Raw genomic sequence first — 15,794 nt, 5'->3', positions numbered from 1 at the left:
ATGTACCTGCCATTAGACCAGAAGAACACAGGACATAGGAGCAGAAGTAGACCATTCAGCCATTGAGACTGCTCTGCCATTCAATGAGATCGTGACTGATCTGACAATTTTCAACTCCATTTTTCTGTCTTCTCCCTATAACTCTTGATCCCTTGCCTTGAATAGACTTAATGACTCAACCTCAACAGCTCTCTGCAGTAAAGAGTTCCACAGATACACTACCCTCTGAGGTAAGAAATTCCTCCTCATTTCCGTCTTCTATGGGTGACTCTTTATTCTGAGATTAAGAAGTCTGTCTCTAGACCGTCCCACAAGGGGAGACAGCTTGTCTGCAACCACTCTTTTAGTCCTCTAAGGATGTTATATGTTTGAATTTTCATTTCATTCTCCCAAATTCAGTATAAACCCAACCAACTCATCCTATCCTCATAAGAAAATCTCTTCATACCCGCGATCAACCTAACAAAATTTTTCTGGACTGCCTCCAATTCCAATTTTTCTTTCCTTAGACAAGAGGCCCAGGACTGTTCACACTATTCCAGGTGTGCTATAAGTACTGCTCTGCATAGTTTTAACAAGTTTTAACAAGACATCTGTACTTTTATATTCCATTTGCCTTCCCTATTGTCCATTGGACTTGGATGCTAGTTTTTGTGATTCATGCACTGAGACTCCCAAATATACTGTGATGTAGCTTTTCATAGCCTTTCTCCAGTCAAGTAATATTCAGCTGCGCTATTCTTTCTGCTAAAGTGCATAACCTCACATTTCCCATGTCAAGTTTCTACCCACTTGCTTACTCAGTCTATATCCCTCTGTAGACTCTTTGTGCAACCCTCACCCCTTAGCTGCCCACCTATTGTTTATATCATTTGCAAATTTTGCTAGAGTACATTCACTTTCCTCATCCAGATCATTAGCATATATTATAAATATCTATAGCCCAGCACTGTTCCTTGTGGCATTCCATTAGTTACAGGTTGCCTTCCTGAAAATACCCCTTCCATCCCAACTCTCTGTCTTCTATTAGTTGGCCAATCCTCTATCCATACCAATATACAACCCCCAACACCATGAGCTCTTGCCTCATTATTAGCCTTATGTGTGGTATCTTATTGATACTTTTTTGGAAATCTAAATATATTCTTCTACTCATTCCCCTTTATCGATCCTGCTTGTTATCTGCTCAAACAACTGTCATAAATTTGTAAGACAAAAGATCCTCCTTCATCAAGCCATACTAGCTCTGGTGGAATATGTTGTGTAGTCCTTTTAATTATAGATTGTATTGATTTCTTCCCTCTTCAGCCCCTATATCATTCAGTATTCTGGATGTAGGCTTGCTCGTTGAGCTGGAAGGTTCATTTTCAGAAGTTTCGTCACCATACTAGGTAACATCTTCAATGAGCCTCCAGAGATGCTACTTAGTATGGTGATGAAACGTCTGAAAATGAATCTTCCAGCCTCAGCAAGCAAACCTACATTCAGAACCTCAACTTAATTCAGTATCTTTGGAATGCTATTAATATTCTCAATTGTGAAGATCAATGCAAAATATTTGTCCAACCCCTCTGCCATTTTCTGACTCCCTATTAATAGTCCGTCAACCTCATTCTCTAAGAAACCTACATTCACTATTTCTATACATATTAAGAAACTCTTACAAACTGATTTTATGTTACCTGCTAGTTTGCCCTCATAGCTTGTTTTCTCCCTGTTTTGGTCATCTTTTGCGGGCTTTTAAAATGTTCCCAATCCTCTGAGTTATCATTAGTCTTTACCACTTTTTACAGTTTTTCTTTCCATTAGATACTATCCTTAACATCCCTGGTTAACCATGGTCATTTTATCCTCTTCCTGGAATCATGTTCCCTCACTGCAATATGTCGTAAAAAATGCAACTTGCAGCAAAATACCACTGGAGAACAAGATTTGGGGGGGAAAAAAACTATTTGAATCGGCACAGAGTAGCATTTTTGTCAGTCATTTTACCTCTTCAGCTGTTATCTTTGTGACCTGAAGTACTTCAATCAATGATTCATCCTCCACCAGAGAGCCTTCTGTACTGGTTAGATGAAACAACAAGTTATCTTCCAACTCCTGCATTCTCCGTTTGTTTGATGTAACTTCTTCCATCAGTTGTACTCTCTCTGCTTCCAGTTCCTAGTATACAACCACAACAATCAAATGTGCTAATCATCTGGAAATTCTAGACAACATGCTTTTCAACCCATATGATTTATTCCCCTTCCGCACCAACCCATGCTGGAGTATGTTTCCATGAATTATCCTGCCATCAGCTGGTGTTTAAAGTCCTTCCAATAACTTCTGATGAATGGCAATCAGAAGTGGGAACTTTTAGCTGATATTTTCCTTTCAGCCAAGAAAATGAGAGCAGGTATAACTCTTCACTGTCTCTATTCCCTTTCTCAACTGGAATCAGTAGACTGTGGTGGAATCTAGGACCCATGCAACTGTGTATTGCTTAACATCATACTAATCTTATTGTTATACATTAACATGACAAGGATTTTGACAGCTAATTTTAAGAATAATTGTGACTTCAATTTTAAGTTAACACTCCAGGGAGAAATACATTTTCACACATGTATGTGAATTTCTGATAGTTTTTATTTCCATATACAATACATAGAGTAGCTTAAAATCTTTTCATCGTAAAATACAAAAAAATTTTCACAAAAATTGGGCCTCAACTGATAGCTGCAGATTCTTTCATTAGATACTGAAAGAAAGCATAAGCTATTATAAAATACTGTAAAAGAAAAGACAAGGGGAAAGTAACAATTTTTGTATCCTAGCTAAATAATGACAATTACTTCTGGCTATGGCAAGTGGAAAAAAATCAGGCTAGCATCAGATGTAAGAGGCATTATTGGGTTGTCAAAGAGGTGCATTTGAGACAATTGCTTGAGAAAAAACATACTACACATTGTGAAGTGAAATCCACTACAAAAAGCAATGGAAATGGCACTCAGCTAAACTATAGGAAGATACAGTCCAAGGTGAATAATATTTGTTTTTGCAACTGATTGATCATTTAAGGAAATGTAAAGATAGTTTTGAATATGGGAATATGACTTAGGCTAGGGGAGGTCGGGGAATTGAGGGGTGAATGTTCGAGGCTTGGCATTCAATACTAGAACTGGACTGATTTCCCAATAAACAAAGGCAGCTAGTAAAGCCAACTGACTTCACTATCTGCCTGTTTTCATTCCCACAATTCCAACCCATACCCTCTTTCTGAAATGTGAATATAGCAGGCAAGCTTCCTGCTACAGCAGGCTGAAGGGTCTGCCATAGGGAGGTTCCACCACTCGACCTTCTTATCTCCACCCTGGAAGTGTGATCCTTTGTCTCTATTCCTTGTCTCTCTGGGAGAAAGGACAGTTCAGATGAATGTAGCAATATGTCACATCCTCCCTGGCCATATGAAAGTTGGTTGAATAGCTGGCAAAAATCAGCCATGGATATTTCTAAACACTTGTGCTCCACATATATTCAGGATACTGCAGGATGCCATACCAAGCACTGCAATGCACCTCTTTACAATAGGTGTCAAGTTTTCCTAATTTAGAAATAATTTTATTCATTTTCTTATCACATTATCTTACTAAAACTCACATCGCATAGCGTGGGTTTGTGCTGATTGAAATTTGACAGGAAGCATTCAACATGAAAATACTGAGAAAAATTGGACAAATAAAATGCATAAATCTTGAAAACTAATCTAATTACTCCATCCAAAAGTGATTAGAATAACATTGTTAAAGAAGAAGATAACTCCAAGTAATGTGCAATTTTAAAAGCGTTCATATTATAAATTTAGAAATACATTTTTTGAGGACTTCTTCAGAATGAAAATGCAAATTAACTTAACTGTTTCTTGTAAGAGAAAAACTTTCAAAAACTACTAAACACTGGATTTTTAACTCTAAAGATGTGTCACACTTACTAGAATCCTAAGTTGACTGAGAGTGTTATTGAAAAATATGAATGTTTGGGGCATATATACAGTTGGCATTTGCATATACTCTAATTTCCCAAAGCTTAATTTACAGAAATATCCTGGATTTAGTTTGTAAATTATACATTTCTAGAAGGTGACTTTTTAGGTGTCTCCTTTCTAGTCACTTCAAGACTAAAATGTTCCATTGCTTCTTTGACGAGCCTCCCACGTTGCACAGTCTATAGATTTCAGATCATTCAAATCTCTGCTGTGCATATCCACACTTTTACAAGTAGCAGTCAGCAATCATTTCTCTTCTTGTTGACTGAAAATGTCTCCAGTTCTTCCAACTTACAATTGTTTACAATTTAGAATTACAATCCTTTCATTGCCTTGAGCCAGATTTACAGGGTTTGGATTGGGAACAAACACAGCTGGGACTGGAGAAAAATGCATGTTGTATGACATGCCCAGCCAGTCTTTCTCCTACTTCCATCCTTCACCTTTCTTAAAAGAGATAGTGAAATGGTTTCCCCTCTTTTACAGATCATCACAGTACGTTTTAACATGAGTGTATCTGTATTCATCAAGGTAAGACATGACAGTGCTATGATTGGAAGATGTAACTAATAACCCATTAATCGCTATGTTTCGCAGATTGCTGACAGCTTGTCAGTTAGCAAAGTAAGTAAAAGCTCAACATTTTAACATGTGAAAAAGTCTTCAGATGAATTGACAAAGTTCATGGAATTGATAAAAAGAAAGAAGATATTTTTACAGAATTAAAATTATAGTTTAATATGATAATAATGCTTAATGCTGGAATTTTATTTACTATTCTTTCAATCTGTACCAAATACTTAAGTATCTGTACCTAGGTATCCTGTTCCTAAGCTGGCACCATAAGTGGCAACATTGCAAACTTTTGACTGCACTCATTCAAGTGCATGTGATAATAATTCATTCAATTTTTTAAAAGGTTTTCCCATTACTTTTATATATTCAGTTTAGACAATATTTGCTGAGCTGTCAATTTATAAGTAACTATTTATTTGGACAGAGTTATTGTTATTGTCTCCTAACTGCAATTCAACAGCCTAATGATTTTATAAATGCTTCTGTTAATGCTGCTGGTTTGAAGAATCAGGAAGTTCACAGGGCAGGAATGGTTGTTGGATATTCCTGGGTTTCAAAAGGAATAGGGAGGGAGGTAAAAGAGGTGGAGCTGCTTTTCTGTTTGTTGTTTAACTTGACCTACCTGTTTCTCAATGAGGATGACTCGACCAAGAAGCTGGTCTTCCAGCCCTCTCATTGTGACAGTGAAATCGATAATGGCAGTTTTTGCACTGATTTCAGGAGTGTAAGCAGGATTTGCTAGCTTGGTTGTGATATACAAGGTAAATCCCAACATCACATCGATTTCTTTGTCACCAACCTTTACCTAGGTCAAAGAAATGGGCGCAATGTGTTTAGTTCTTCTTTTGATTTGCAGCAACTTTAAAATGCAATAGAATAAATGTTCTCTTGTAAAAGTGATCATAGAACATAGAACAATACAATACTGAACAGGCCCTTTGGCCCTTGATGTTGCACCAACCTGTGAATTAATCTAAGTCCATTCCCCTACACTATCCCATCATCATTAATATGCTTATCCAAGGATTGTTTAAATCACCCTAATATGGCTGAGTTAACTGCATTGGCAGGCAAGGCCTTCCACACCCTTACCACTCTCTGAGGAAGGAACCTGCCTCTGACATCTCTCTTAAATCTATCACCCCTCAATTTGCAGCTATGCCCCCTCATACAAGCGAACATTATCATCCTAGGAAAAAGACTCTCACTGACCACCATATCTAATCCTCTGATCATCTTGTATCATCTCTATTAAATCCTCTCTTAACCTTCTTTTCTCCAATGAGAACAGACCCAAGTCCCTCAGCCTTTCCTCATAAGACTATCCCTCCAGACCAGGCAACATCCTGGTAAAGCTCCTCTGCACCTTTTCCAGTGCTTCCGCTTCCTTCCTGAAATGGGGCGACCAGAACTGTACACAAGTGAGGCTGCAGTTGCAATTTGGACAGTTGCAGCATGACATCATGGCTCCGGAACTCGATCCCTCTACCAATAAAACCTAACACACCATATGCCTTCTTAACAGCATTATCAACCTGGATGGCAACTTCCAGGGATCTATGTACATGAACTCCAAGATCCCTCTGCACATCCACACTACCAAGAATCTTTCCATTGACCTAGTATTCTGCCTTTCTGGTATTCTTCCCAAAGTGAATCATTTCACATTTATCTGCATTGAACTCCATTTGCCACCTCTCAGCACAATTCTGCAGTTTATCCAAGTCCCCTGCAACCTGCAACATTCTTCCACACTGTCAACTATCATTTATAAAAATGACAAACAGCAATGGTCCCAAAACAGATCCTTGTGGCACACCACTAGTAACTGGAATCCAGGCTGAATATTTTCCATCAATCACAACTCACTGCCTTCTTACAGAAAGCCAGTTTCTAATCCAAACTGCTAAATCACCCTCGATCCTATGCCTCCTCATTTTTTCCAAAAGCCTACCATGTGGAATCTTATCAAAGGCTTTACTGAAGTCCATGTACACCACGTCAACTGCCCTACCCTCATCCATGTGCTTGGTCACCTTCTCAAAAAACTTAATGAGGTTTGTGAGACATGACCTGTCCTTGACGAAATCATGCTGACTATCTCAAATCAAATTGTTGCTTGCTAGATGATTATAAATCCTATCTCTTATAATCCTTTGCAAAACTTTTCCTACAACACACGCAAGGCTCACTGGTCTATAATTACCTGGGTCATCTCTACTGCCCTTCTTGAACAAGGGCATAACAGTTGCAATCCTCAAATCCTAAACCTGACTCAAAGATCAAGGCCAAAGGCCCTGCCATCTCCTCCCTAGCTTCCCAGAAAATCCTCAAATAAATCCCATCTGGCCCAGGGGACTTATCTACTTTCACACCTTCTACAATTGATAACACCTCCTCCTTACTAACTTCAATCCTGTCAAGTCTGATAGCCCATATCTCAGTCTTCTTCTCTACAATATTCTCCTTTTCCTGAATGAAAACAGATGAGAAATATTCATTTAGCACCTCTCCAATTTCCACAGGGTCCACACACAATGTCCCACTTCTGTCTTTAAGTGACCCTATTCCTACCCTAGTCATCCTTTTATTCCTCACATACCTATAGAAAGCTTTAGGGTTCTCCTTTATTCTAACTGCTAAAGACTGCTCATATCCCCTCCTTGGCTCTGTTATGTCCACCTGTACACAGTCTGAAAGTAATACACCATATTCTGAAAGACATTTGAAAAAAGATAGACAATAGACAATAGGTGCAGGAGTAGGCCATTCTGCCCTTCGAGCCTGCACCACCATTCAATATGATCATGGCTGATCATCCTTAATCAGTACCCTGTTCCTGCCTTATCTCCATAACCCTTGATTATGTCCAACTCTATCCAACTCTATCCAACTCTTTCTTAAATGAATCCAGAGACTGGGCCTCCACTGCCCTCTGGGGCAGAGCATTCCACACAGCCACCACTCTCTGGGTGAAGACGTTTCTCCTCATCTCTGTCCTAAATGATCTACACCGTATTTTTAAGCTGTGTCCTCTGGTTCGGCACTCACCCATTAGCGGAAACATGTTTCCTGCCTCAAGAGTGTCCAATCCTTTAATATTCTTACATGTCTCAATCAGATCCCCTCTCAGTTTTCTAAACTCAAGGGTATACAAGCCCAGTCGCTCCAGTCTTTCAGCATAAGGTAGTCCCTCCATTCCAGGAATTGACCTCATGAACCTACGCTGCACTCCCTCAATAGCCAGAATGTCTTTCCTCAAATTTGGAAACCAGAACTGCACACAGTACTCCAGGTGCGGTCTCACCAGGGCCTTGTACAGCTGCAGAAGAACCTCTTTGCTTCTATACTCAATCCCTCTTGTTATGAAGACCAGCATGCTATTAGCCTTCTTCACTACCTATTGTACCTGCATGCTTACCTTCATTGACTGGTGTACAAGAACACCCAGATCTCTTTGTACTGCCCCTTTACCTAAATTGATTCCATTTAGGTAGTAGTCTGCTTTCCTGTTCTTGCCACCAAAGTGGATAACCGTACATTTATCCACATTAAACTGCATCTGCCATGCATCTGACCACTCACCTAACCTGTCCAAGTCAACCTGTAACCTCCTAACATACTCCTCACATTCAACCCTGCCACCCAGCTTAGTATCATCAGCAAATTTGCTAATGTTATTATAAATACCATCTTCTATATCATTAACATATATTGTAAGAAGCTGTGGTCCCAGCACTGATCCCTGCGGTACCCCACTGGTCACTGCCTGCCATTCCGAAATGGAGCCATTTGTCACTACTCTTTGTTTCCTATCAGCCAACCAACTTTCAATCCAAGTTAGTACTTTGCCCCCAATACCTGCGCCCTAATTTTGCTCACTAACCTTCTATATGGGACTTTATCAAAAGCTTTCTGAAAGTCCAGGTACACTACATCTACTGGATCTCCCTTGTCCATCTTCAGAGTTACATCCTCAAAAAATTCCAGAAGATTAGTCAAGCATGATTTCCCATTCATAAATCCATACTGACTCTGACCTATCCTGTTACTACTATCCAGATGTGTCGTAATTTCATCCTTTATAATAAACTCCAACATCTTTCCCACCACTGAGGTCAGACTAACTGGTCTATAATTTCCTGCTTTCTCTCTCCCACCTTTCTTAAAAAGTGGTACAACATTAGCCACCCTCCAGTCCGCAGGAACGGATCCCGAATCTATCGAACTCTGGAAAATAATCACCAATGCATCCACGATTTGCAATGTGCAAATGACAACACAATCTATAACAGAGAATGAAACATTCCGATCTATTTAGTAACAGACAGTGTGACCTTTGCTGAGAATAAATGGAAGTGGCTTTGCAGGTTAGTTATAGCTTGAAGGGTTAAAATGCAAAAGCTGGATCTCTCCATTATCCAGTCTGTGCTCAGTTTAGAAACCCAGTGGAAGTGCATTCCATATTGGTCTAGAATGCCACATGCTCTAATCTTGCAAAGAAATTTCGTGCACAGTCCAAAATACACTTATAGATGTTTCCAGCACAGAAGAACATCATTAAGCTTATAATGTTTGTGCAAGTCAAAAATGATGTCAATACACCAATCCCATTGTCCCGTTCTTGGTCGAGAGCTCTGGAGATGATGACAACACAAGTGAATATCTAAATACTGCTTAAACATTTTGAGAGTTTCTAATTGAACCACTCCTTCAGGGAGTGAGTTCCAGACCCCCACAATCGTCTAAATGAAGAAAATATCAACCCTCCTTTTAGCCTTCTGCTTCTGACCTTAAATTCATGCTCCCTGGTTAATTAACCCTCCACTAATGGATAAAGTGCCTTCCCATCCATCCTATCTCTTACCTTATACAATCTTATAAGGTTCCCTTTCAATCTTTGCAGCGCCTAGGAAAACCGCCCCAGCTTATCCAACCTTTCATCAAAATTGAGACCCTCCAGCCTAGGCAGCATCCTAGTAAATCTGCTCTGCATCCCCTCTAGTGCAATCACATCTTTCCTTTTATATGGTGATCAGAATTAGGGTTTTATACAGCTTACACATAATCTAAATAAAAGCAAATTACTGCGGAAGCTGGAATCTGAAACCAAAAGAGAAAATCCTGGAAAATCTCAGCAGGTCGGGCAGATCTGTAAGGAGAGAAAAGAGCTGATGTTTCGAGTCTAACTGACCCTTTGTCAAAGCTCAAACATAATCCCCTTGCTCTTAAATTTTATGACTTGGCCAAAAAATGCAAGTATCCCATATGCTGCCTTAACTGCCGAAACTACCTGCCCTGCTATCTTCGGGGTTCTGTGGATGCACACTTAGGTACCTGTGGTGTTCAGTACTTTGCAGGTCATTTGTCAAATAATTTATCAGTCAAATCTCAGATGTAACTGAAACATCATACTCTGATGCGACTATCTGTGCTGTGCTCTCAGCTTAACTATTTTATTCCTCAGGTAAAAACAATGACTGCAAATGCTGGAAACCAGATTCTGGATTAGTGGTGCTGGAAGAGCACAGCAGTTCATGCAGGCTCCTTGCATTAAAGTATATTCCACTTAGCCTTGCTAAACTCACTCATTTCTTATCTAGACTATTTTTCTTTTGCCTTCTAGATTACTCAGCTAACTCAGCAGCTGCTAATATTGCAACTTGGACAGATGAAAAACTGAAACCAAACATCATAACATGACCTAACAAGGAACTTATTCATTGGAATCTAAGTATCATTAGCCTTTAAATGTGAAATTCTACAAACAAAGATTCATTGTGTCAATTGTTTTTTAGTTACTAAATGTGTTATGGATAAAATTATTATTCATTATGCCTGGCAACTTTTTAAATGTACACAACATTCTATCTGGATTACTCCCAGTGCTATGAGCTAGTGAGGGCAGCTATAGGAGGATAGAGCAGATGAATGCATGGCTGAGGAGCTGGTGTACGGGAGAAGGATTCACATTTTTGGATCATTGGAATCTCTTTTGGGGTAGAAGTGACCTGTACAAGAAGGGCGGATTGCACCTAAATTGGAAGGGGACTAATATACTGCCAGGGAAATTTGTTAGAACTGCTTGGGAAGATTTAAATTAGTAAGTGGGAGGGGGCGGGGGGGGGGGGGGGGAGGGGGGGCGGTTGGCACCCAGGGAGAGAGTGAGGAAAGAGATTGATCTGAGACAGGTACAGATGAGAACAGAAGTGAGTCAAACAGTCAGGGCACGCAGGGACAAGGTAGGACTAATAAATGAAACTGCATTTATTTCAATGCAAGGGGCCTAACAGGGAAGGTAAATGAACTCAGGGCATGGTTAGGAACATTGGATTGGGATATCATAGCAATTACGGAAACGTGGCTCAGGGATGGGCAGGACTGGCAGCTTAATGTTCCAGGATACAAATACTACAGGAAGGATAGAAAGGGAGGCAAGAGAGGAGGGGCATTTTTGATAAGGGATAGCATTACAGCTGTGCTGAGGGAGGATATTCCCAGAAATACATCCAGGGAAGTTATTTGAGTGGAACTGAGAAATAAGAAAGGGATGATCACCTTATTGGGATTGTATTATAGACCCCCTAATAGTCAGAGGGAAATTGAGAAACAAACTTGTAAGGAGATCTCAGCTATCTGTAAAAATAACAGGGTGGTTATGGTAGGGGATTTTAACTTTCCAAACATCGACTGGGACTGCCATAGTGTTAAAGGTTTCGATGGAGAGGAATTTCTTAAGTGTATACAAGACAATTTTCTGAATGTGGATTTACCTACCAGAGAAGGTGCAAAACTTGACCTACTCTTGGGAAATAAGGCAGGGCAGGTGACTGAGGTGTCAGTGGGGGAGCACTTTGGAGCCAGCAACCATAATTCTATTCGTTTTAAAATAGTGATGGAAAAGGATAGACCAGATCTAAAAGTTAAGTCCTAAATTGGAGAAAGGCCAATTTTGACGGTATTAGGCAAAAACTTTTGAAAACTGATTGGAGGCAGATGTTTGCAGGTAAAGGGACAGCTGAAAAATGGGAAGCCTTCAGAAATGAGATAACAAGAATCCAGAGAAAGTATATTCCTGCCAGGGTGAAAGGGAAGGCTGGTAGGTATAGGGAATGCTGGATGACTAAAGAAATTGAGGGTTTGGTTAAGAAAAAGAAGGAAGCATATGTCAGGTATAGACAGGATAGATCGAGTGAATCCTTAGAAGAGTGTAAAGAAAGTAGGAGTATACTTAAGAGGGAAATCAGGAGGGCAAAACGGGGACATGAGATATCTTTGGCAAATAGAATTAAGGAGAATCCAAAGGGTTTTCACAAATATATTAAGTACAAAAGGGTAACTAGGGAGAGAATAGGGCCCCTCAAAGATCAGCAAGGCGGCATTTGTGTGGAGCCACAGAAAATGGGGGAATACTAAATGAATATTTTGCATCAGTATTTACTGTGGAAAAGGATATGGAAGATATAGACTATAGGGAAATAGATGGTGACATCTTGCAAAATGTCCAGATTACAGAGGAGGAAGTGCTGGATGTCTTGGAACGGTTAAAAGTGGATAAATCCCCAGGACCTGATCAGGTGTACCCTTGACCTCTGTGGGAAGCTAGAGAAGTGATTGCTGGGCCTCTTGCTGAGATATTTGTATCATCGATAGTCACAGGTGAGGTGTCGGAAGACTGGAGGTTGGCAAACGTGGTGCCACTGTTTAAGAAAGGTGGTAAAGACAAGCCAGGGAACTATGGACCAGTGAGCCTGACCTCGGTGGTGGGCAAGTTGTTGGAGGGAATCCTGAGGGACAGAATGTACATGTATTTGGAAAGGCAAGGACTGATCAGGGATAGTCAACATGGCTTTGTGCATGGGAAATCATGTCTCACAAGCTTGATTGAGTTTTTTGAAGAAGTAACAAAGAAGATTGATAAGGGCAGAGTGGTAGATGTGATCTATATGGACTTCAGTAAGGCGTTCAACAAGGTCCCCATGGGAGACTGATTAACAAGGTTAGATCTCATGGAATACAGGGAGAACTAGCCATTTGGATACAGAACTGGCTCAAAGGTAGAAGACAGAGGGTGGGGGTGGAGAGTTGTTTTTCAGACTGGAGGCCTATGACCAGTGGAGTGCCACAAGGATCAGTGCTGGGCTCTCTACATTTTGTCATTTACATAAATGATTTGGATGCGAGCATAAGAGGTACAGTTAGTAAGTTTGCAGATGACACCAAAATTGGAGGTGTAGTGAACGACGAAGAAGGTTACCTCAGATAACAACAGGATCTGGACCAGATGGACCAATGGGCTGAGAAGTGGCAGATGGAGTTTAATTCAGATAAATGTGAGGTGCTGCATTTTGGGAAACAAATCTTAGCAAGACTTATACACTTAATGGTAAGGTCCTAGGGAGTGTTGCTGAACCAAGAGATCTTGGAGTGCAGGTTCATAGCTCCTTGAAAGTGGAGTCGCAGGTAGATAGGATAGTGGAGGCAGTGTTTGATATGCTTTCCTTTATTGGTCAGAGTATTGAGTACAGGAGTTGGGAGTTCATGTTGCGGCTTTACAGGACATTGGTTAGGCCACCGTTGTAATATTGCGTGCAGTTCTGGTCTCCTTCCTACCGGAAAGATGTTGTGAAACTTGAAAGGGTTCAGAAAAGATTTACAAGGATGTTGCTGGGGTTGGAGGACCAGAGCTACAGGGAGAGGCTGAACAGACTGGGGCTGTGTTCCCCGGAGCGATGGAGGATGAGGGATGACCTTATAGAGGTTTACAAAATCATGAGGGCCATGGATAGGATAAATAGGCAAAGTCTTTTCCCTGGGGTCATGGAGTCCAGAACTAGAGGGCATAGGTTTATGGTAAGAAGGGAAAGATATAAAAGAGAACTAAGGGGCAACCTTTTCACACAGAGGGTGGTACATTGTATGGAATGAGCTGCCAGAGGATGTGGTGGAGGCTGGTACAATTGCAACATTTAAGAGGCATTTGGATGGGTATATGAATAGGAAGAGTTTGGAGGGATATGGGCCAGGTTCTGGCAGGTGGGACTAGATTGGGTTGGGATATCTGATCGGCATGGATGGGTTGGACCGAAGGGTATGTTTCCATGCTGCACATCTCTATGACTTTATGACTCTAATATTCAATTTTGCTAGCCATTTCTCCATGATATAAAGATCACAAGATGGAGCAGAAATAGACCAATCAGTCCAAGACTGCTCCACTAATCAATGAAACCATCGCTGATCTGATAATCCCTCATCTTGCTTTTTCCTCTAATTCTTTATTCCCTTACTGATTAAAAATCTGCTTACCTCAGCCTCAACATACATAAAAACCCAATTTCCACAGCGCTCTGAATTCCACTGCATGACTACCCACAGAGAAAGGAAATCTTCCTCCTCTCCACCTTAAATGGCTGGCTCCTTAATGAGACTCTCCCAAAAGGGAAAACGACAACCATTCTACAACTAACCTGTCAAGACCTTTAACAGTTTTGTATGTCTTAATAAGGTCTCTTGGGATTCTCCTCAACTCCAGTGAGTCTAAGCCCAAACTATCGTCCACACCCAGGATCAACCTAGTGAACCTTCTCTGGACTTCCTCCAAACCAGTACATTTTTTTCTGGACTGCCTTGAATACCAGCACATCTTCTCTAGAAAAGGGGACCAGAACTACTCTCAGTATTCTAGCTGTTATCTAATTAGTGCTATGCATAGTTTTCACAAGACATCTCTATTTTTAAACTCAATTCCATTTGAAATAAAGGCTAACGTTCTATTTTACTTCCTGGTCATCAGCTGAACTTGGATGCTAGTTTTTTCATGATTTATGCACGAGACTGCCCCAAATCCCTTTGTGCTGTAGCTTTCTGCAGTCTTTCTCCATATAATTAATATACAGCTTGACTCGACATATAAAATCAGCTCCGCAAGGATCATGTTTTGAATGCAGGGGAGAGATCTGGCTCTTCAGTTTGACCAGCACTATCTTTAAAGTGAGTAATATGGATACAACATGGACAACTATATCTGGACACAGAGTGAGGTCTACAAACATAGCCAGCTGAGAATGCAAATCCAAAATTTGTGGAGCCAAATTGTGGAGCTACAACCACAGATGGGCATTCCTGAGGTTCCATGGTACGGATGAGTGTGCTAATCACCTGGCTTTGGTCCATCTCCAGAATACACCCCTCCCCCATTGGATTAGAAGGTAGCTCTATCTGTCTGCTATCAGTGAATAGTTAATTAGGCTGATTAACCTGACCATTGATGGCATTTGTTAGAAGCGCTCTGGAATTTTCCAGGTGGCAGGCAGATTCTGATTCTCTCAGAGGTCAAAGGCTGGCTGATAAATAGAGGTGGCCTACTGGCAGTAGGCAATAGTGAGTTGGGGGGTGGCGCGGTGACAGAGATGGGTTAAAAATGGTTCATTCACTTAGCTCCCACCCCTGACCCTCAGCCACAAATGTCAGATGGCTTCAGCTATGGGGATGGGCTGCCTTGTGGAAAAGTCTGGCTATCCCATTTTTGTTTTATACTTGAGAAATTTCTTTGGAGAGTGCCTTCATCTTGATGAACCCTCTTTGTTTCCCATTTCCATTAGTAGCTCCAGGTGTTGGGCTGACCAATCCTTCAATGCTGGAGGTACTACTATTTGTTCTTCAGTCTTGTTAGGGAACCTAAATACGGTTATTGAATTAGTCATTCTCTTCAAAATCATTCCCTGGATCCCAGCACCGACATTTCTAAGTTCCCAACTTTCACTTCCTAAGTCATCACAGAATTGAATCAATTGTCATTCACCATCAAGCTTAACTCCTATTCATTAACAATTCTTTTGTTCACTCAAATATTTTCTGTATTTGAGTATATCATTTATTAACAATAAAAAGATCCTACTGTGAGTAAACAATATATTCATTAAAACTTTTCATTATTTTCAAATCTGATCTTACTTTATAAGTCGATCCTGATTTAATAAAATTCTTTTCCAAAACGTTGTCAAGTGCAGGATCCAACTCCTCTCCTACATCCTCCATTAGTAGAGGGCGACCCAGAGACAGACAGTCCTCTAGGTGAGTTCTGAAGTATTTATGATTAAGTGATGTTATCTACAAGCACAAAATTAATCAATTAGTTCAGTGAAAAAAACATTAGCTAAGACTAAGAAGAAACAAAAGCCACAATTTG

At 40.5% G+C, this 15,794-nt stretch overlaps 1 protein-coding gene across 1 annotated transcript in view; it reads right to left on the bottom strand.

Moving 5' to 3' along the window:
• dnah5l (dynein, axonemal, heavy chain 5 like) overlaps positions 1-15,794 on the bottom strand; it is a 367,508-nt gene that overhangs the window by 83,756 nt on the left and 267,958 nt on the right. The window contains exons 64-66 of the mRNA XM_072575753.1: positions 15,560-15,715; positions 5,226-5,408; positions 1,993-2,163 (exon numbers count right to left, since the gene is read on the bottom strand). Of these exons, the coding sequence (XP_072431854.1) occupies positions 1,993-2,163; positions 5,226-5,408; positions 15,560-15,715 (510 nt within the window). The remainder of the gene's footprint in view (positions 1-1,992; positions 2,164-5,225; positions 5,409-15,559; positions 15,716-15,794) is intronic.

The sequence above is a fragment of the Chiloscyllium punctatum genome, chromosome 8 (assembly GCF_047496795.1).
Source record: "Chiloscyllium punctatum isolate Juve2018m chromosome 8, sChiPun1.3, whole genome shotgun sequence".
NCBI lineage: Eukaryota > Metazoa > Chordata > Chondrichthyes > Orectolobiformes > Hemiscylliidae > Chiloscyllium > Chiloscyllium punctatum.
This window is presented reverse-complemented; position numbering and strand designations above follow the sequence as displayed.